The sequence below is a fragment of the Antrostomus carolinensis genome, unplaced genomic scaffold, assembly GCF_000700745.2.
Source record: "Antrostomus carolinensis isolate BGI_N321 unplaced genomic scaffold, ASM70074v2 scaffold9537, whole genome shotgun sequence".
Taxonomy (NCBI): Eukaryota; Metazoa; Chordata; class Aves; order Caprimulgiformes; family Caprimulgidae; genus Antrostomus; species Antrostomus carolinensis.
Window position 1 is genome coordinate 43,371 of NW_010329499.1, and position 22,021 is coordinate 65,391.

Genomic DNA, 22,021 nt, shown 5'->3' on the forward strand with positions numbered 1-22,021 from the left:
TGGTTTGGTTTATTTTGTTGTTTTGTTTAAGACACTTGAGCAATTGTCTGGTCATTGCTGCCATTGTTAACTGCTTGTTCTTTTTGCTCTTTAAACAGGGGTACACATTTAACTTCATTTTCACTTCCAAGAAATTAGTCTTTATTTATTGGCCATTTTTATATTACAGATATTAAAATATAGACTATTACATATTCATTGTCATACTTAAAAATGTTTCAAAATCAACTTTGAAGGCTTTTATTTAAAATAATTAACAACTTCCTTGATGTAAAGTGACCAATATGTCTTTTTCATGAAGCAAATTTTAACCTTCAGCTCCAGCAAACGAACAATGAAACACTATTTGCATACATCCTAACTGTTACTCAATCAACATGACACAATTTCCCAACTGAATTCCCACACAGGTTTAGCTTTAAATGGTGGAATTTCTACCCTGAGAACACAGAGCAGCAGCGAGCATTTCCTGCAAGATTCTAATCGCTTTCCCACCACTGAAAATTTTACCTTTAAATACTTTGAAGACTACACATTTTGTTCACAAGTTATCTTACCAGAGTGCAAAAAATCTCTCCCTCCTATTTCCAAGGCTTTGCAGCACCCTTGATTCCAGTTCTTTGAGTTGTGACACAATTAGTCTGATGTCCTGACAGAAACAACTGCATCTGACTCAGTTATGGGGACAGTTGATAAAGAGACAGAAAGGCTCTCAAAAACAGACAGCAGCCCTCCATGCTACTGGAGTCAATCCATGGAACATAACTTCTCCTGTTGCTTTAGTAAAGCCTGTATCTTCACATTTTTACCTATAAAATTGCTACAGGGTATTGTCCCATGAAATACTGAAATTTCCCTCATCCTGACAGCTCTTACTATCTCTTTGGAGTGCCAGGCTTAACTGGTCTTAGCATTCTATTTTGTTTTTTGAAGTACAGTACATTTAATCTTTATTCTGCATTTGGTATCTCCTCCCTCACCATGTCCTTCCCCTTTGAAGAGCCACTAGCTTGGGAAGTTAATATGAATTATTGCAAAAGTCAAGGCATGTTTAAATGAGGATGTCAGGACTATTTTCCCAGATAAATAAGTTCAAACTGGAACAGTTCAGAGAGCATATTCAAAAAGGTTACATAAAAATATATTAGGCAATCCTTCCAACACACAATCTACCTGTTTCTGAAAGACCTTAATTGTCTAAGAAAGCATCTTTCTGATCGAAGTTTAAGTGCTTAGCATGTAGACAAATTAATAATTTTCCATGAGTTTGAGAGCCATTTCATGACTCTGCAGTGAATTCAAAGAAAGCCTAGAGATTCCTCTTCATGTTTTAATCAACACCAAAACCAGTTATACTGCTAATGCAGATGTTACAGATTTCAATATTCCAGTACCTACTGAAGTTGACTACTGGATAAATCAGTAACCTATTGAGAGGCTTTTGATGGTGTAATTTAAAACTGACAAATACATGAAACATTAAAGCTTTCCATTATAAATTAACTGTATGAAAATAATATTTACTTTCAAAAACCAAAAATATGCCAGAAGTAGTTGTGATGTGATTAAAAAAAATTGATAAATCCTGTTTCTTTAATAGCAGCAAATTTAAATGCTGTCAGAAAGAATACATGACAAAGTAATCTTTTAAGAAAAAAAAATAAAGTGAAAATAGGTAATTATTACACAAATCTGCAAGACTGCACAGTGCAAGATAAGTAACTGCAGAACTACACAGGAAGGAAGGCACTACATTTTCACAGATGTGGCACTTGAGCTGCATTATAAGTATTCAGCATTAGCAGCTGATAGTTAAATGGCCTCTCCTCAGCAAATCTGCTCAGAACAAGCTGATATTTATCTAAGATTCCCACTCAGTCCTGTGTAAGAGTGCCTAAATAAAGCTGAGCCAAAGACAGACTTGGTGTAATGGATGCCATGCCAATAAGCTCCAACAAAGGGCCACACAGTTAAACACGAGCTTCAGTTTTGCTCAGTTAAGAATTCAGTTTACAACCTCAGTGAATCAATTTTTCATCTGAACAGAGCAGTGTAGTGTTTTTTGTCCATGAGGGAGTTGTGAACCAAGTGGGTGAGTCTGCAAATCACTTTCTCTGGTCACCCCGTATCAGTATATTTGCACTGTGCAACCTCCTGATATTCCCCACTTGCTCATACTGGTACATGTCAAGCTGCGCACGGACCAACAGATACATAATCAGAGACGTTTGATTCCTTCCCTGCCTCTGCCACCCAACCTACTTCTTGTAAATCTGAATCTAAAAGGAGCTCTCTGCTACAAACCTATCAAGAGAAGTTACTAGCACCACCATACATTTGAAACAAAACATGATGTGACAGTTTATAAATTCCAGCAAGAAAACAGAACAAAAACCAGTTTGATCTCTATTTACACTTACAGCCTGTAAAATGCAATATGGTTCCTTATATAAAAGAGGTAAAAGCTTATCAAAGCAGCATTTGCTTTGATATTTTGCAGGTAAAATAGTTACAGGGTAATAAAGCCCCCTCCCTTCTCTCTTTTAATCTATATCTAATTCTCCCCCTCTCTATTTAAACCCTGAAAGAAAAAAAAAAAAAAGGAAAAAAAATGATAGGCAGATATGCCACATCTGCATTTGGATGACAGGCTCATTTAGAGTGGTGACAGGTCTGCCTTTCATGATTATGAAGCAAGGAATGTGTGTCTCTTGTTTATTGACGTGTAGTAGAAGTGCACTATCATACCAGGACTAGGCAAGAGCTCGGGTTTGTTAAGTACAAATACACATCAACTGCCGTGTCTGTGAAAGAGAAGGAGGTCACAGTCAGCTGAGGAAGAGGTTGCTTTTAAACATGCCTGGTCTACTTCTAGGGCTTTGGGTTTTATTACTGTGCAATATGACCAATTCCTCCTCCCTTCCCTCAGCAAATCCCTTATGTTTTAGCTGATAAGTACTAGTAGCAAGCCTGTTACACACAATCAGGGGAATTGACAGATAAGAGGTTTAGTTTAAGGATGTAATCAGCGTGAGTAAACACTAGACTGACCCAGCTGTAAACAGTGGAAATAAATGATAATATTTGTCCTGGTCACCTCCTGAGCTATTAGTCACTTTTCACTATGTAACAATGTAAATATAATGGCTACAGTGTATACAGCATACAGCGCTATCATCTGGTTTTCCAAGCAAGAAAACTGAGCTTTTAGTTGATCTTTATTAAGAACTAAAGTAATTGCTGGTTTGTTTGGTTTGGGTTTTTTTGTTTAGTTGGTTGGTTGGTTGGTTTGGTTTGGTTGTGGTTTTTTTTCCTTTAAAATAGAGCTGTAGTTTGTTCAAACGAACATTTCATGAACTGTGAATGTCTGATCTGATATAAAATACCTCTAACAGAAATAAAGTATATCTGTATTAATACTAGATTATACTTTATTGAATGCCATGTAAGAAGAGTTAACTATGAAATCAATTTTTTTAAAAAGTGTTGAGGAAGAAGATCTGTTTCTTTCACATAATTTCCTGAAACTGTAGGAACGCCTGGCTCCTTGATTTTGTTTGGGAATCCCAAGCTAAATTTCCGTAGTAACTTATAACCAAAAAGCCGTATGAATTCCCGCATACACAATTTTGGATATCTCAGAATTTCAGATACCAGTATGTGAGACTACATTTTGACACTAACTGGGATAAACTGGAATTATAACCCTAGCTATCAGAAATAACTACATTAACACATGTAATGCTTTTACGGTATTTGCAGTTCTTATTGAGAAAGATGTAATCAAATCTATCAAAGACGTCATTAAGTTTTAAAAATTTACATATTTCTAGCACATCCACTTGCAACACGGTGCAAACAAAACCACTGTGCCATATCTGACCATCATATCAACTGCTTTACAAAACTTCCTTATAAGCACTTATGCTTATAAGTCCTTATAAGCACTTTTACAGAATTACTCCAAGAGACACTTGGGTGACATGCATCAGGCAGTTTAATTGGAGAAATTCTTTGCATTGATTCTTCTTACACACCGTTATTCAGTTTCTATAGACTGTAGAATCACCTTGTCATCTTTGCTGCCCTGGACTAAAGCTTAGCTGTAAACACGGTTGTGAAGCGATATAAATAGATCCAGGGGAAATTAAACAACTGAAGGCCAAGTCTCTGGGGCAATGTTAAGTATAGCGTAGTAGGCAGTTGGCTAATTCTTCAGCACAAGCCCCCTTTTCAGAGAAGAGTACCATGCAGGGTCACAAAATGTGTCTTTGTGTCATTTAGACTTCGACAAATTCTTCACTTGAAAATCTTGTCCAAGTCGAGGAGGGAAGGGACATGATGCACCTTCCCTTATTTCTCCTCTCTGCAACCAGAAAGATGTAGGACATAGAAGAGCTTTCAGGCAGGGAAGTTCTTCTGCTTAAGACCAAACTTTTTGGAGTAAATCACACAAATCTGTCTGACAGAATCTAATTATTTTTCTAAAAGAACTATATTGTGGCAGGGGAAAATGCCACCAGGTAATGTAAAACTGGAGAACCAGGAGAAACAGCAAAGGGTAGTGATGCCCGTCATGTTAAACAGATTAGATGACCAGTCAGCACAGAAGCAGCTTTCCCAGAGAGAGAGCCTGCAGTCTCTCCAAGCTTCAAAGAAATCATCAACCAATTTTTTTAATTTTTTTTCTAAAGCAGATACACTCCATTTCATGGCCATCAACTCACTTGGCAGTTTCTCCCCAGTGCCGTGCAGCCTGGAAGTGCCCCAAGCCCTGGGGAGTGAGCAGTGTGCCTGGGGGCTGCAGCTCCCAGCCCCTGACACTCCACTCCACTCCACTCTGCAGGCTCTCCTGGGGGGGCCTTCTCCAGGGAAAGGCCAAGGTATGTGGGCTCCCACGCTCAGTGGCTCAGGGCGTTTTCACCAAAGCTAACAGACCAGTTTTTCCATCCCCTAAGGTGTCTGCCTAAAAAATCCTATTTACTGCAATATCATCTTGTATGCAACAGAAACAAAAGTGCACCTAAGGTGCACACACCTCTGCCACAACCTGCTTGCCTCGGGGTTTTGAGCGCATTTAGTGAGACCCTTGTCAGCGAAGTGCAACTTTCTGAAATTCTCCCTGGAACTGCCGTCACTCAAGGTGGTACAGCTCCCAGACAGCAACTACGGAAGGATGAATTAGCAGAGCGAATTCCTGCTTTCTTCCCTCCCTCCAAGCATAGAAGGCATTAATGGCACAAGAACATGTTGCATTCCCCCATCACCAGTGGCATTAATTTAATTAATTACTTACATGATAAGAACTGAAAAATAAAAAAAAAGTTCAGTGGGAGAATTCCAGACAGCGTGAAGAACAGTGTTCTTGTGTTACAGCATCAGAATTTATCATGCTTTCTTGAGTTTGTTAAACAAGGAGCTGAATTTTATTTTATTCTCCCTAGATGTAGGTTCCAGGATGAGATCCCTGTCAGCATTACAACCTAGTTATGAAGAGTTCATAGCTCCAATAAACCAGATAAGCTTAAAATAGGTTCTTCTGAGTCACTGCCCTTGTATAGGTTCTACCTTCCTACCAGTCTCATAGCTGCAAACACAGTGAGCTGTGACAGGCGAACAGTCCACCTGGCACAGCAGTGAGTACCAACAACACTGAGGCAGAAAGCACATGCTTAAAATATTCTCTGATAAAAAAATAACATTAAGACATTTAAACTGGGAGATGAGCTTCTCTGGACACTCCCTTTGTTTTAACTTTCAAGCTTTGCCAATCCCTCTCCTGTTGCACAGAGAGAAGGTTCTCAAACAAACTCTTCCACCAACAAAACTCACTTCAGCTTCTGAATACACATATTCTGAAACATTACAGAAACAGAACCTGTACCAGCAGACTCACCAGGTCTCACAATGAAAGACTTGCTGTTAGGGACAGCTTTTTAGAGCAGGAGGAAGCAATGGAGGAATTAAAACTAGAGGCAAAAATGCATGGTATGCACCCAAGAGTCTGCTCCTGTGACAAATTCAAGTGATAATGGAATTTTACACTGGACTAGGAAACAGCCTGCTATTGAAAAATAAATGCCAAGACCTTTAAGAAAAACAAATGCCTATGTGAAAATGTGGGTATTTATTTTGAGAATGACAGCCCTGACTCTGATCAGATAATTCCATTTACATGGTGACTATCATGCTAAATAATCCAGTTTAAAAATACACAGAAGTGACTGGGTACACCTACACTGAAATAAGAGGCCAGTTCTCAAAAAACAAGGTAGGAACCAACAAGAGATCAAAACACACAGCGTACTATTCATATGGTTATATTTCATGTTCAATCATTGTAACCTATTTTACACTAGCATTGCTGATTCTGCTCTACCTGTCACACTTGTCCCTCCATCAAGAGTCTTGCAGACATTTGCAAATAATTTACATCAATGCAATCAACAGTGCTTATAATATCAGATGTTCTCCGTGATTAGAGAATACTATGAATTCTGATTTTGTGATGCACTTCAATTGCCACAAAGTGAACATCTTCTTTAAATACACAGATTTTGCACAATTGGCAGTTGTACCAACATCTGTAGAAAGTTCCACGGAGAGACATATTGACCTGCTCCAAATGTCACTAGAAGTCTATCTGCAGTCTAACTATGCAAGAGAACAGGGAATGGTAGAGCAGTCTTAGGTCATGACAAACTAAGACATGAAGAGGGAGTGTTTGGAAGCCACCTAACTTCAGTGGTGGCAGATTATGCACAAGAAACTACTCCATCTTTGGCACTGGGAAGCACTTAATACTAGTAGCCTGTTCTTTCACATTAGGAATAACCTTTTCTTTTGACCATGTTATCCAACATATATGAAACCAAAAATCTTAACACACACCTTTCCCCTGCAGGTTTCACACTTGCAGTATTCTGCTAATACCTGTAGCTCATAATGAAGACATTTATTTTAAAGAGGCTGTCAATAAATCAGTAGGTTAGTGTCCTCAGGAGAGGCAAATGGATGACAGAACATTAGTCCTCAAAGCCTCTGTCTAGTTCATGAAGATTCAGTTTACCATAGTCACCAAACCTAGAGCGGTGGCTCGCCTTGTTTTATCTCAAATTCTACCAGGTAGGACCACTTCCTAACAAGTAATATTTTAAATCTGAGATGCATAATAAAATAACCTGGTCCAAATGATTTAGATTATTCACAAGAAATAAAAAGAAAAGCAAATCAGTCCCTTTTTAATGTGTGCAGCTGCCATAGGCAGAAAAAAGGTTGGTTGAGTACAGTTTTCTAAGAAACAATTTAATGTGCACAAGCATTTCAACCAGGCAGCTTCTCACTGGGCAAATACAGCAGTCAGACAGGTGCTGTCACTATGAGAAGTCTATGTGAACTTTCCAGGCTTCAACATATGTAATAATCTTAGCAGTGGAAAAATCATGACCTGATCAAATTTCCCGTGCCAAATAAGTCTTTTGTACCTGTAGCAATGAAAGCCTTTTTCTGTAAATGCTACAAAGCAACAAAAATAAGAAATCAGCAAAGAAACTTAGACAGGAAAACTTCCCATATTTCATATACACATCAAATAACTCAATACACCCCATTAAAAACAAAAAAAAGATGACTGTGCTGAAGTTATTTGAAAAAGATACTCTTCAGTGGATCTAACCCATGGCAGCATAAATTACACTTATGTGAAAAATACAAATGACAGCAATCAGATTATATGGAACATACCATGTTTTGATCACCATATTTAGACACTTAGAATTATGATAAGGAATAAACAACACATCATGTGCACCATGACTGAATGGTTAACTCAAGCACATGAATTCTTCCATGCCCACACTTCTTGTAACTCAGTTAATATGACCATGTGAAAGTTGCAACGTCCCAAACTCACTTTGCTTTTGTTTTCTCCTCTGTCTACTTGCTTACCGGAAAGAAAAACCAATAAAAACACACAGATAATATACATTCTAGTATAATTTTATAAAATAATATTTTAATCTGAGGAGGATTAGCGTACCGAGAAAATCCATATAATGTGGATCACAGAGTTAATAAGTTTGCATGTGTCTGAAATTACTGCTTTGCAACTGCATAATGAGAAGACATAAAAACACATTTGTGTCCTAAGACACACAGACACCACATCCCTTCAACCCACTGCTCCTTTGTCTCACAGCTCTGTTAAACAGTCAGCTGCTGCCAGATGCTCTGGCTAGAAATGGTCACAGATGGTCAGTTGTCCAGTTAATAAACCAGAATGCTCTCCTCAAATCTCCCCTAAAACAGTATCTCAACTGTATGCAGCAGATGAGAATATCTGAGCATGGTCAAGAGGCCATTTGACCTAGTTAAGACTGCAGGTCAATTTTGATAATTTAGTCAAGATTAATTCTCCACACTACCCCTAAGTAAACCATCTCAACACACTTCAAACACTAAGTGTCAAGTCCTACATTACTTTTGCTGATGACATTATAGATCACATCTGTTACGAAAGAAAGTCCCAGTTATGTATGTAAACAGAAGCACCTTCTACCTTGGGATGATACCAACACATCCGTACTAATAAACGTCGCAAGAGCTACAGGAGGAAACAGAGTCAGGTGATCAATGGAAAGACTCAGACAGCTCTGTGCACTAATCATTGTGCTCAGTCCTGCAAATATTTACAAGTATTCCTTAAAAATATTAACAGGATAATAACACGCACAAGGGCTACTTGCTACTACAGTGAGCAAGCATGGTTCTTGTGCAGTATAGCTGTGACAAAGGCTACAGAGAAATAGGATAGAAATACCAGAGAAAAATCTTTGGCATTTTGTATTAATTTTTCCCTGTTACTAGATCAGGCATAAATAAAGAAAAGCTGAAAAAACTGCACATTAAACTGAATATTAAAAAACCCATGTCATTTACTAGCAGTATTTACTAACTGTAAGTTCTGAATCTTGTGATAAGTAGTTGGGTGTCCTTCTTCAAACTTACACAAGCTTTACAAGATCTTATTATCTAAGTCTTGTGCAATGCGCATTTTGGGAGGGGATTATTACATCAGCAGCATAACGCAAGCTTGCAAAGCTTATTGCTGGGAAAATAGATGGCCAAACCTAATGTTGTTGCATTACAGGTCTAATGATTTAAGCTCTCTAAGATGTCCTTTGACTTTGCTGCCTTCCAGAACAGTCAAGAAATAGACTCACCTAAACCACTGACAGTATACTCGAGATCACTGGCATCCAACAGAATCGGTCCATTCTCCTGTTGGCCTTCTTCCTTGTAATACAGCTTGTACCCTTGAATAGCTGCAGTGTCCTCGGAGTCCTGCTGCCACTGTACTGTAATGGTTGTACAGTTCATCGGCTCCAAACGCAGCTCGGGAGACTTTGGTGCTGGTTTTAGAGAAATATATATAATATTCTTACATTCTAGAAACAACTAATTTTCAAAAACCTGGGTGCTCAACAATCCAAAGTTCGCTCAATTCTTTGATTCTAGCTCATCTGTGTACTCACCTAATTATTTCTTTATTATGATGTCTGACTCCCTATAAGCTAATAGGACAACTTCATTTAGGATAAATCCAAATAGAAAAAAAAAAATAAATTCTGCATTTTAATAAATACCTTAATTAAATTTATAAGGTAGTTATTTTCAAAGAAAAACAAAAGGATAGTTATAAAATTACCTCCTGTTTTAAAATGAGCCAGAATAAATTCAATTAACAATAACATCACACTTCATCAAGTGCAAATAATTCAATATAGTAGTCAAAACTCAAGTAAATTCAAAGTGGATGGATGTGGACTACAGCTAAGAAATAAAAGTTACAAATTCACATCTCCATGTTTTTCAAGGTATTAATGCAAAGTTGAATGCTCTTCTGCATGACATTACTAAATAATAATGTAATGAAAAGCTCAATCATAACAACTTAAATAGCAAGTCAATTTGCATATTCAAAACATACATGCATTTTGTGTGTAATACAGACATACAGGCATCAACTCAGATCCTTTACATACCTGTACATACTGCTAATGTGTAGTGGCCCAATTTGCAGAAAGGTATTTTACACTGAACAACAATGAGGTCTGGGGTTGTTTTTTTAATTCAAATTACATGGAACAGAAGAAAACTGTTATCATTGGAAACGAGTCTACAAGCTAAAGCATTTGAATAGCTCACAAACATGAATTCAAGTTTCCTGCTACCATGTCAAATATGTGAACATCAACACATGGAAATAATCAAAGATTGACACCAAAATAATTTATCAGCTTTTCCTTCTGCTTTCACATATAAGGCCTTCCACAAGACAGATTAGTTCCTCTTCAACTTTTGATCCTGAAACTATGTATTAACTGCATTTAATTTATTAAAGGAATCAGAAGTTTTTGCAGATTATGCACAGAATCATGGTTAGAACACTATTTTCTAAATCACCGGAACAAGAACATGTAACAGGAAAATCTATTTCACATCCTTGCACTACCTGTCAGAAAAAAATTGTAGCCTTCAGATGAAGCCTGCAATTGACCCTATATCTCTAGGCTGCTCCTAACATTAAGAATTACCTTTCACACTTGTAGCTTTGGGAGTCCGGTGGGAAGTCCACAAAGATGCCTCTCCCCAGCCAATCCTTGTTGCAGCAGTGATACGAACGAGGTACACACTGTCAGCCCTGAGGCCTTCGAGGAGATACTCCTCTGAAGTCCCTGGAAGCTCCAAGACTTGGACTTTGGTCTCTGTGCTGAGGCGGAAAGAAAGACGGTACAGGACCACCTGACCTCTCCTGTATTTTGCAGGAATTGGCAGCCAAGAGATGAGAATATCTGTAGGACTTCTGCTTGTCAGACTAATTTCAGGAGCTCTCAAGGGAACTAAAAAGGAAAAGACAAAGTTTTTGAGCTCAGGGGAAGAGAGAGATGGAAAATTCTCATCTGACACCTTAGCCTATGATGAGGTGCCAGTAATGTAAGAGTAAATAAGCCAAAAAGCTTTGTAGATTCTCGTTTATTTTAAGGATAACTTGACACTGCTCATACTTCTCACCTTCTGCGTGCAGCAGAGCCTTAGCAAGCTCCTTTCTGTAAGGCCCTGAACATTTTCTTCTCTAATTGCTGCCAGCAGTAATCAAAGGCAATCAGCACCTTACTGTGCTGACAAACTAACTGACCATCAAGGTTAGATGCAGCAGCTTCAGCTGAGAGTCTCGACAACAACCTGTACTGTTGAAGACTGTTGAAGACTCAGTGCATGTTTTCTTCCACCAACCATGTAATGAGGGTAGCAACTCCTGGCAAAGAGATGGGCAGACAACTGGAACTGGCAATGTTCCACGCTGCCAAAGCTTAATGCTGTCAGAATTTATTAATCAGTTCTAATGAACTATGCTAAACAGTTTGTTGTTGCCATGATGTTCAGATTAGGTAAATCACTGCACAGTTTCATGTGCCCAAGAGAGAGACTAAATCCTAGGCTATCATCAGATTCTTAACACTGAGGAGTTCTTAAAGATCTGGAATAGTTGTTTACATGATTTGTAAATACAAATGTCTTTCAAAGTAGAAAAAGACATCATGTAATGTACAATGTTGCCCTGTCAGAATGTTATTTTATTCTCATTCATTTCATTAGCTGGCTCAGTCTTATATGGTGTGTATCCAGAAGTCTCACTGATGTCAATGGAAATTTGGGATCCTCAAGAGCTGTTAGCACTGCATTGCACATTTCTATTCAGTGCAAATAAAAAAATCTCCACCTACATCAGTGGTATTTGTCTTACCATCTTCAAGGGTGTGTTGAGTCACATGATCTGACATCTGACTGGCTCCCAGAGGCATATAAGCTACAATATAGAATGTGTAGTTGCTGGCTGGTTCCAAGTCATCAATAATGTAATGGGTTGTATCATTTCCAATGACCACTTGGTACTCTTCGTTATTTAAACCTGGCATAAAACAAGAGTTAGACAAAGCAAAATTCCTGACATTCCCTAAACATCACAGTATCTTGGCTTTAAGATCTTACACAGTTATTTCATGTTCTCCCCCAGCCTACCTCTATTTTTTCAGCCATACAAAGTAAAAGCTCTTTTATGTCCAGGAGTAACTGTGTCTTGCTGTGGTGTAGATTATGGTGTTTCAGGATTTTCCTGAATAAGAGATGCTGAATGCAATTCTAAACCCTATTTAGAATTAGTCACAACAAACCGTGCCCAATGTACAGTAACACAACAGACAAGCTCTAATAGCCTTATCATTCATACCGAGCTTCTAAATCTATTTGTTTAGAGTCAGAGAGGTTTTTTCAAAACCTATTTACAGAGCCTTTCTATAGCAGACTGTGAGGAATGCAAGGGCTCCACTCCATCGAAAACAAAACAAACACCCCCTACAAAAAAGAAACAAACATAAAGAATTTATTCAGCAAAAGGATCTCATTTTAGCCCTCAGAATTCTATTACATTTGATTGACACTTTTTTTTCTTTAATTTGGAGAAAGGCCAATAAGAACAGACCAGAATGAGCTTCAAAAATGTTTGGCTCCTTAGTGAGTTGTTTTAAAAAAAATAAAAAAAAAAAATCTCAGCAATTGATGTTAAAATATGCATAGCAATGCATGCAGCAGTCCTTGTCTTTGTTCGGCTTTATTCCTATAGAGGAAGGCTATAAAGTGGAATAAGTGTGGTGAAAGCTGCTGTGTTAACGAACAATTCACACCAAGTGCATGTCAACTTAATCAAAACTCTGTAAGAGCCAGCTCCTCCTCTTCACAACTGAATTTATAAACAAAACGAAAGGCAAATTCCACCATTAAGTTTTCCCACATTTATGAATTAACTTGATAGCATTTTAATTAGACAAGATTACGAGCATCTCACAACAGACTAGTTAATGGCTTGTTAATTAGGAATTGCAAGGCACGATTTCTGACCTGCTAAACAAGATCCTTGAGCTCAAATTAAAAGGACTTGTTCTCTCATTGAATGGATTGCTAGGCCTCATGCAGAGGCCCTAATGAAACAGCCATAATAGAGAACAAGGCTTGCCTTCCACCACAATCAGTGTTCCCTTTGTGCCATTTCTAAATCACTAACAAGGAATTAACACACTCCAACGTGCATGCTCATCAGACCCCTATTCTTCTTGCTACTATGACCTCGATTTGAATGTAAAATATTCTGCTTAAAGAAACAAAAAAACAAAAACACAAAAAAACACCTGTTAGTTTCTAGTTTCTTCAACTAACTTGATTAAAACACTAACTCCCCCCCCCCAGTAGGGAAGAGGACCTGAGCCTGTTTTTACAGTGAAACATCAGAATACTCAGGTTGTGAAATTAAATGAGTGATGGTATCTTTTGTATTCAAAGTACCTACCACATTGAGAAGTCTACAGAAAAAACTCTACAAAGCTGCATATGATTAGTGTATTATCCAATTTTCCTTTTTGTTTCAAGTTTATGGAATCTGTACAACTCGGGAGACTTAGCAAGCACTGTTTCATTTGCAATAAAATGTTCTTTACTTATGCTGACAAATGTGGTTCCTAACTAAAACAAGAGAGCAATATATGAACATAAACGTATAAAGTAAAAAGTCACACGAGAAGCTTTAAGCAGGTAAGATATACTCTAGTTAAGTCAGATACACCTGAGATGATAATTTTTAATCTTCATTAGGGTCTGAAACTGGGTGTGAGAGTGGACTGAGGAAAGACAGGCTGAAAGGAATAATGAAAGCAATACATTCATACAAACTATTTACATTAATATGCAATTAACCAGAATTCTTACAATGTAAATAAGGTGTTGATGATGTCAACAAGTCTATGTTAGCACCTCTATGTTCTGGTACGGTGTGAATGTCATCAAGAGATTTTCATTAATATTTTGTTTTCATTTCTTTAAATATAGTTGCTTCTAAATTTACATTAGAGAGATGGCTGATGTGATACTTTCTCACAGAGGCATTTTCTAGGTTTTTAATAATGCCTCTGATATGTGGGCAGCACCCACAGAAAGGGCCACTTACAGACTAGCAGTTAGAAAGCAATTATTTTTACAGAAGTGCAGTCCACTAGCCTTTGATGCTCAACATTTTTTTCTACAAAACGGACAAAAGTGTTTTTATGTCCTGATGCAGATCTTCTGGTACAACCCAACCATGTTAACAGGGAAAAAATGCATGCAGATCACCTACATTTTGATTCCCACCACTGTAATTACTCCTCTTAACACAGCCCTCCCCACTCTGCCTGTGTGGATTTCTTTACTGATGTGAAAGGATGCACAACAGCATTATATTAAATAAAGTAAATACAACAAGACAGTCTGGAAAAATGAAAAAATGGGCATTTGAGAAAGCAAGTTCAAATCAGAGTTCTTTTGCTTAATTGGTTGCTTTTGTTTGGAGTTTGTTTTGGTTTTTAAACCAAGACAAGCTACAATTCTCATTTCACAAGATACATTTGGATAAGCAAGCAAATGAAGCAGGGATTGCAAAATGATTTTGCAGAACACATGTGTCAGAAGATACTTCCTTTCGCTGCTGTGCAAGAGTATTTCCTGCACAAATACTCACTTCCCTAAGGACAGTTTTCCACTTTTCAACTTACTTTGAAGTTACCCAGTCTCTGCTCTCTATACTGGCACCGGACATACAATTACCCAGATAACTTATCTAGCATGACTTTATTCACATTAGCTTTAAGAGGGAGTTGTGAGCACAATACCTCAGTGACTGAAAGTGTAGGGGGTAATTTCCCACACCTCTTGTCCTCATTATCTCTTAGAACTCTTTCCTTCCTTCCTTCAGACAAAATTCTCTTGTGTCCTGAAATATCCCACTTGCAAAAGCAAAGGCAGTTATTCCTGCATCAGTATTAGAGTAATTAAGCTGTCCTTCCTGTCCTCTGCTTAGCAGATGGCAGACTGGTATTGCACACAGAGCTGAGCATCTGCAGCCCTGTCCTTGAATAAGCCACTTACTGAATAAAAGTGGAAAAAGAAATCACTCTGAGAAAACAGAGATGCATTGCAGCTCAGTTTAAGCCATGCACCTAACAAATTTTCAAGTCATTCAGCAACCATTTCTCTTGTTTATGAAAAATGCCTGTTTTCTATCACCTTATAGATCACCTTAACTTAAAGCAATTACATAAAACAAAGCGATTTTAACATGTCTAGTTATTATTTTTTATTCTAACTACCCATTCCCTTTTATGTAGGAATTTCTGTATCATTTCAGAACTAGGATAAACCATCCATGGCTTTTTCAGCCTATTTCAGTTTGAGTATACTTTTCTCATTATAGGAGATCAAAGAGTGAAAGGGGAATGGATTTTACCATTCAGCCAATATTCGTTCTAAGAGAAGGTAGTAAAGCCAATACAGTATCAATTATTCTACTCCAAAACATACAAAAGCCCATAAAGTCACAAGAATTTGAGGATCTAGGCAAGAGAGCTCTCTCTGGTGAAAAGTTCAACTCCGTAAGCCTCCAGGATTCTGTTGTATGCTCTGTCCTTCCCTGCCAAGCACACACACAGAAGAGAGTAGGTAGAAGCTCCCGCTGAGGACAGAGGGAAACCTAGACAGTAGTACCAGGTTTTAAAGTCCATTCCCAACTTCAAAATCTGCTCACTGGAGCAATCGGTCAAGGGTGACTTGAAAGAACACTCAGTCCCACAAATGAGATGATGTGGCAAAAGCAACTTCCCCAAGCATGCCTGTTGATTACAATATGCATTTATATGCTGGTATGCTCTGATGCAGCCCTGGTTATGAACCATTCAAATTTGATAGTCTTTGCAAGGACGTTTAAGTTCTTACCACATACAAGTAGTTACACACTATTTAAATCAAACTGCTTACCTTCTGCTTTCATGTAATGCACGGAGTATGCAATCACTTTGTCTGAATTATACAGGGGCCTCTCCCATGCTAGCAGGATCGCTGAGCTTGACATCGTTTCAGCATGGACATTGTAAGGTGCACTGGGTCTGTCTTCTGACATAACTACAGTAAGCCTGGCCCTGGAGAGAATAGATCCCTGGCTATTCTCAGCCATGCACTGATAAATGGCATCATCTTCAGGAATGATCTGGTTAATCACCAATTTACTGAATCCAAAAGGAAGAAAAAGGAGAAAAAAAGCTCACATATTGAATAAACTTAGCTCTACATAATGCAACAACAGTTATGCTTGCCTCTGCTTCATCAGTTTAGTATAACTGACTTATGTTCTACCAACTCTTCTATTAGAAATGGATGTGCAGCTGTGAAATTTAGCAACTTGAAGTGTTCCTCAAAACTTGCCATGTTTACGTTCATGCCCACTAAGCCAAGCACAGTGAAAGCAAACCTGTAAATCTATTTCCTGCCTGCAAAAAGCAGAACCTTAGGGCTGACATTTCTTAACCAACTCTTTAATATGAGCTGTTCACTCTACAGAAGTAGTGAAATTGAGCCTCAAACAACTATCAAGATTCTGGTCTCTGCTACACTACTGTAAATCTAGAGCAACTCTGTGGTGAAACTCTTCAGTTCCCTCCCCCAGGTAAGGCAGTGATCACAAAAGCTTTGCTGAGGACTTTTGGTATTGACTAATCCGCATTCCTTCTGCCAAGGAAATGTCCATAAGTACATTTAATGTTCAATTTTGTGTTTACCTGAGTTATATCTTGCTTGTCTATATTTACTTACTGGAATTTCATCCTTTGGTAGCACAACACTATTAAAGCTCTCATACAGCAATTGTCATCTTACCTGTTGTACATTTTTATTCTACCATTGGAGTGTATTCTCCTTCCATTTTTTAACCATGAAATTTTGGGGGCAGGATTTCCTTCTGCCTGACAGGCAAAACGAGCAGTACCAGCTCTAGGCCTTGTTAAACTTTCCGGCCATTCCACAAATGCAGGTGGAGCTACAGATAAGCAACAAGGGGAGGAAAAAAAAAAAAAAAAAAAAATCAAGCTCCCACAAATGCAAGGACAGTCAGAATAATAATGAATTTTCTACACACAAACCTCCCTCCTCATGCCACTAAAATACACACATACCCATGCAGAAAGCACATCCCATGTAAACAAAGCACATTTGTTTAAAGATACATACTATCTGCACAGATGGCAACATTCCTACACATTTTTGTTCTTGCATTTATGAAACAAACAAATCAAACTCCAACCTATGACATACTGCTCACGAAGTATACATATATATATATATTACATATTTCTACTTCGTCACAAGTTTCTTTTCTATGTTGAAAGCCTATCTTCCCAGAGCAAACACTGCACCTGGATATCTCCAAGTGCAAATGAACTGCTAGTTTATCGCTGAAGCCTTGTGTATCTGACATTTCTCATCTAAGTAAACAGAGAGAGAAGGCAGCCACAGTTCTGTGATCTGTTTCACCTCTGCAGTCCCCCTACAGTCCTTGCTGCCCCAAGTTTGAGACAAAAATTCAGTCCAGTACACAGCACAGCTCAAGACAGACCCAAGACGTTAAAACACACTGTGGAAGTCAAAGCAGGCTCACCCAGCACAGTGAGAGTTGCCATTGCTACTGTGAAGTTTCGTGTGCCTGGAATAGTAGCCCGACAGACATACACGCCTGCGTGCTGCACCTTCACGTCGGAGATCATGAGGTTCCCATTTCCAAGGACACGGGTATTGAAGACATCAATGGACTTATGGTCTATTTGAGAGAGTAGAAAACGTGTGGTTACAGGGCTGTTTAATGTATTTGAATAACTTATCCAAATAGGGTTGTCTAGGGAGTAATGGCATAGATTAGAGTTTAAAAGTCAAAAGATGCAAAGAGAAATCACAGATGAGCTTTCAGAGGTTTCCATTTTGCATTTGCTTTGCTCTTCACTCCAGTTATCTGACCATTGAGACGGCTGGGTCTCAACACTCAGTAAGCGGTTTATATCTGAAATTCACCATCACAGCTAAAAAACTAATACCATTTTCCCAATTAGCCTCCCCAATTGCCTTGCACTATGATTCAGTTCATAACTACCAACATCCACGTCATCTTTACAAATAGGGACCATCTACCTCCTCTGAATTATGCTGGGGATAAAATAAGTATCTTTTATTACCATATATATTCTTCTATTTTCACAGCAAATGTTCTGACTGTTAGGTAACTTTTTTCTTACTTGTCTATCAGACCCACTGAATCAATCGGGAAAGATATGCTTATTTCTCCCACTTTTAGGAAAAAAAAATGTAGGAAAACTTTTCAATATTTGCATGTACAGGTACAGTCCCGACTTTCACATTTAGGTACATGTCAGAATAAAAACAGAGGTAGTTTTCATGGGAAAATGTGATGCACTGATGAAGGTTATTATTCTTATTGCATTCCCTCTCTTCTCTTCCAGGCAGACTACTCAGGGGTTGACTACACCTATCCATAGTCCAAATGGCCTGTCAACACAATGTACAAATCACATTCACATACTACTTCAAAGAAGATGAAGGGGAGAAACATTTACAGGATTGTTTCCTAGGATGCAACCACTCCAGCCTGCCCTAACTCACCATCAACTCTACTCCGAGTCACAGATCCCTGGAGGCCACCACCCTACCCGGCACTTTGCCCACACTGTGCTGTGGGCAGTGTGGGACTGACTGCAGAAGCCGGGAGTCCAAAGCCTCAGAAAACCCCTGGGCTGCTTAACAGCAGTATGGAAGTATGCAACTAAAAGTGTTTCACTTATCATACCCTCACCTTCTAATCGTTGCCTACTACGTGAAGCCTCAGAACACTAACCTAACTGCCAAAATCCTTTCTTTGCAGTTTCACTTCCTCTCCACAGGTTGAAAGTCAGATGCTGTAATTTTAAGACCTACCTAACCGGCTCCATGAGATGATTGGCTTTGGATTCCCTGTGGCTACACACTCCAGTATGACAGTTTGATGAAGAGATGCCGTAATGTTTTGAGGGCCAGCTATTATAGATGGCTTGTGAAAAGGCTTCAAGTCCGAGGCTTTGGAAGGAAAAAAAATAATAAAATAATTTTAAAAACCAAAACAAAACAAGAAAGTGAGAACAATTACACGAAAACTCAATTAAATAAAACATTACATTTTTTTAAGGATGCTTACAATTAGATTTACGCCAAAGCCTTATTTCAGTAATTGTGGAAACTTACATTGAACAGTACTTTAGCCACAAGATACAAGCAAGCAAAATTATTATTTGGGTGAGTGGTTCAGAGGACAGTTACAGCTCTTCAACATGTGTAAGTGTTTTTCCTATAATGTTAAAAAGAATATAGTGCCATTTAAAAAAAAAAATCTCAAGTGCTAAGTACCTGGAATAACACTCAGCAATGCCTCAGTGCTTTTACGTCTGTTGGCTATTGTTGTGGCAACACATCGATAACTCCCAGCATCCTTCTGTTCAACACCATAGATCTGAAGAACTCCTGTAGGTAGAGCAGTTATCCTGTCACAGAAACACAAAAAGAAATGTAGATAAACATTTAGCCAGTGAACACTACCATGGAATTAACTACTTGATTTACAAACAGCTATTGCTACACTGACCTGGGAATAGCAGGCTGGAGACTCAAAAACATTTTCTATACATGACTCACCTCCTCACGTTTCTGAACTACAGGCAAGATTCCCCCCAGAACCATGATGACAGCAGAGGAATTTACTTTAAACAAGCAGATCTTTCTCACCCTCAGAAGCAACCATCCCAACCTTCTTTAGCCAGCTACTACATTCATACTATTCAGGTTGGTTGATTTTTGGCAGCAGTTTCTGATACACTGGCATAACTGGTACCTGGTTCCCAGAAACCCACCTATGCCTTCAATTTTTCTGTCTCACTTTTTACCTTCCTTTGCATGCTAGGTATCTTAGACATGTTCAACAGGAGTTGTATGTCAAGAACGATGGGAGTAGGTTCAACAAATACAGTCTGGACATGGAAAGAATCTAGCAGGGAGCAGGCTGCATGCTTCAAGTTAATCAATCGAAGACAAGTCCTCCTTCGCAGAATTTCCCTAGCATGACGTGTTTTAACTCAATTTTCTGCACATATAATTTTTAGCCCTCAAAAGAAAAACGGGTTCAGCATCAAATCTTCTGTGAAAGCAATCCTGCTAGTTCAAACCACCTCCACTGCCAAAGTCCACCCATTCTGTACCCCACAGCAATTCCCATTCCTGAGGAAGACTCGCATACAAAATTCACCAATAACAATTCATAGATTACTGTGTAGACAGCAGGTGATTCTGGTCTGCACTCATAACATCTAGTTGAAATTCATTAACAACGTAACTAACTAAAATAGCTATTTTAATAGCTGACATACTATACACATGGAGCTTTTTTTATGTCAATGGCACTGCAAGTATTCAGATTTTCTTCTTGTAGCTGGCTCAAATTATCACAGAAAATAAATGACATTCTAAAATGTGTAAGTCTACATACCTGTCCATGACTAAAGGTAAAGTTGTTCGATTCACTTCCCAAGTCACAGTGGCAGGAGGGTTTGCTGTTATTTTACAGACAAATCGAGCTACTCCACCTTCTTGGACCTCAGTTGAAAGTGGCTGGACTTCAAATGCAGAAATGGCTAAAAACAACATAAAATTTGAAGGTGAGGAAAAATTCCTGGCTAAACCAAACTCCAGATCACAGATCAACTTGCAAAAATAGTCAGAAATACTTCAATTAGTCCTCTTTTCTGCACTCAAAGAAAGCTAGGTCTAATTTGTCAACTTTGCTCGATAACACGGTTTCAGTGGTTGAAGGTTTATCTAAAGTAACTTTGCTTTAACCTAATTCAGTAAAAAGTGTTTAATGAAAATGAAAATGACACTCTCAAATAGAACTAAGCCTAAAAATTGGCTGGCATGCAGCTGGAAAGCATATCAATTATTAAACTAATGATGTTCATGTCAATTCAACTAGTTTGGGACTGGCCCCACTATACTTCCATAAAAAATGTGAATGCAATAGAAAATTTACAAAACAACATTCGGTTCCTGACAGTCATATTTTAGTCCTTTAATAATACTTACTTTAGTAAAAGCATTTGCAGAGATGTACAAGTTCATTATAAGAAAAATAAAAACTCAAAATAAGTTTAATCACATAAGAACACTTTCATCCCAACAGTCTGAGTGGTCACCAAGCAGATGTCTGATGCACAAGGCATCAATATAATTTTGAGCATTTACACCTTAAGGAGTTCACAAAATTGAGCCAGATGAAGTGGCAGATCAATAAATACCTTCTAGCTAACAGACACCTACAAAATTGATCAGTAGTTGGATTTCTTTACTCAGAAAATAAAAGCCAAATGGAAAGAAATACAGAACCTTCTAATTAATTGCTTATTTACTGCTACTTACAACATAATCAACAGAAAGAACAACTATTCAGAGACGACTCCTTTTGGATAATTTGCAATACAAATAATTCCACACAAATTTCAACCCACTGTAACTGCAGAGGGAACAATCTCTGCATAAACTCAATGGTGCTGGTTTTTAAAAAGATCAGATTTCAAATAAATTTCTACTGTTATATAAATTATATAGAAATATTATTTCAACAGATAAACCAATATTAGTAAGTTACTCATCTCTTAACATTCAAGTTTTGTGTTGAAAGAATTCCTCTATTTTACTTGTTTACTAACTGAGATGGTTTTTCACTCTATTTACTCTAACATGTTCTCAATAATGCCCTTCTGCACAGAGGACACACCCAGTACTGATGCACACCAAGCATTCTAACAAGTGCTCATCCCTCCTATCATTTTAATACTACGCATGACATCAATAGGTTAATATTGGAGCAGGAAGGAAATGTGACATCACCTGGTTGCTCTCCCCTCCACGCACAAATTAATTCCTAATGTGGGCCTAACTACGTAACTTCAAGATTCCTATTAGTAGTGCACCTATTTCATTTCCCTGGTCAGAATAAATCCCTTTTTTGCACTGCATTCCT

The 22,021-nt window shown here is 38.2% G+C and overlaps 1 protein-coding gene across 1 annotated transcript in view; it reads right to left on the reverse strand.

The window, feature by feature from the left end:
- The window catches only part of PRTG (protogenin), a gene marked incomplete at its 5' end in the record, with an annotated part of 49,308 nt that extends 28,672 nt beyond the window's left edge, over positions 1 to 20,636 (reverse strand). Inside the window, 9 exons of the mRNA XM_010172588.1 lie at positions 9,222 to 9,410; positions 10,596 to 10,901; positions 11,807 to 11,971; positions 15,898 to 16,145; positions 16,792 to 16,951; positions 17,570 to 17,728; positions 18,895 to 19,032; positions 19,360 to 19,493; positions 20,492 to 20,636. Coding sequence (XP_010170890.1) covers positions 9,222 to 9,410; positions 10,596 to 10,901; positions 11,807 to 11,971; positions 15,898 to 16,145; positions 16,792 to 16,951; positions 17,570 to 17,728; positions 18,895 to 19,032; positions 19,360 to 19,493; positions 20,492 to 20,636 — 1,644 coding nt within the window. The remainder of the gene's footprint in view (positions 1 to 9,221; positions 9,411 to 10,595; positions 10,902 to 11,806; positions 11,972 to 15,897; positions 16,146 to 16,791; positions 16,952 to 17,569; positions 17,729 to 18,894; positions 19,033 to 19,359; positions 19,494 to 20,491) is intronic.
- Between the last annotated feature and the right edge of the window lie 1,385 nt (positions 20,637 to 22,021).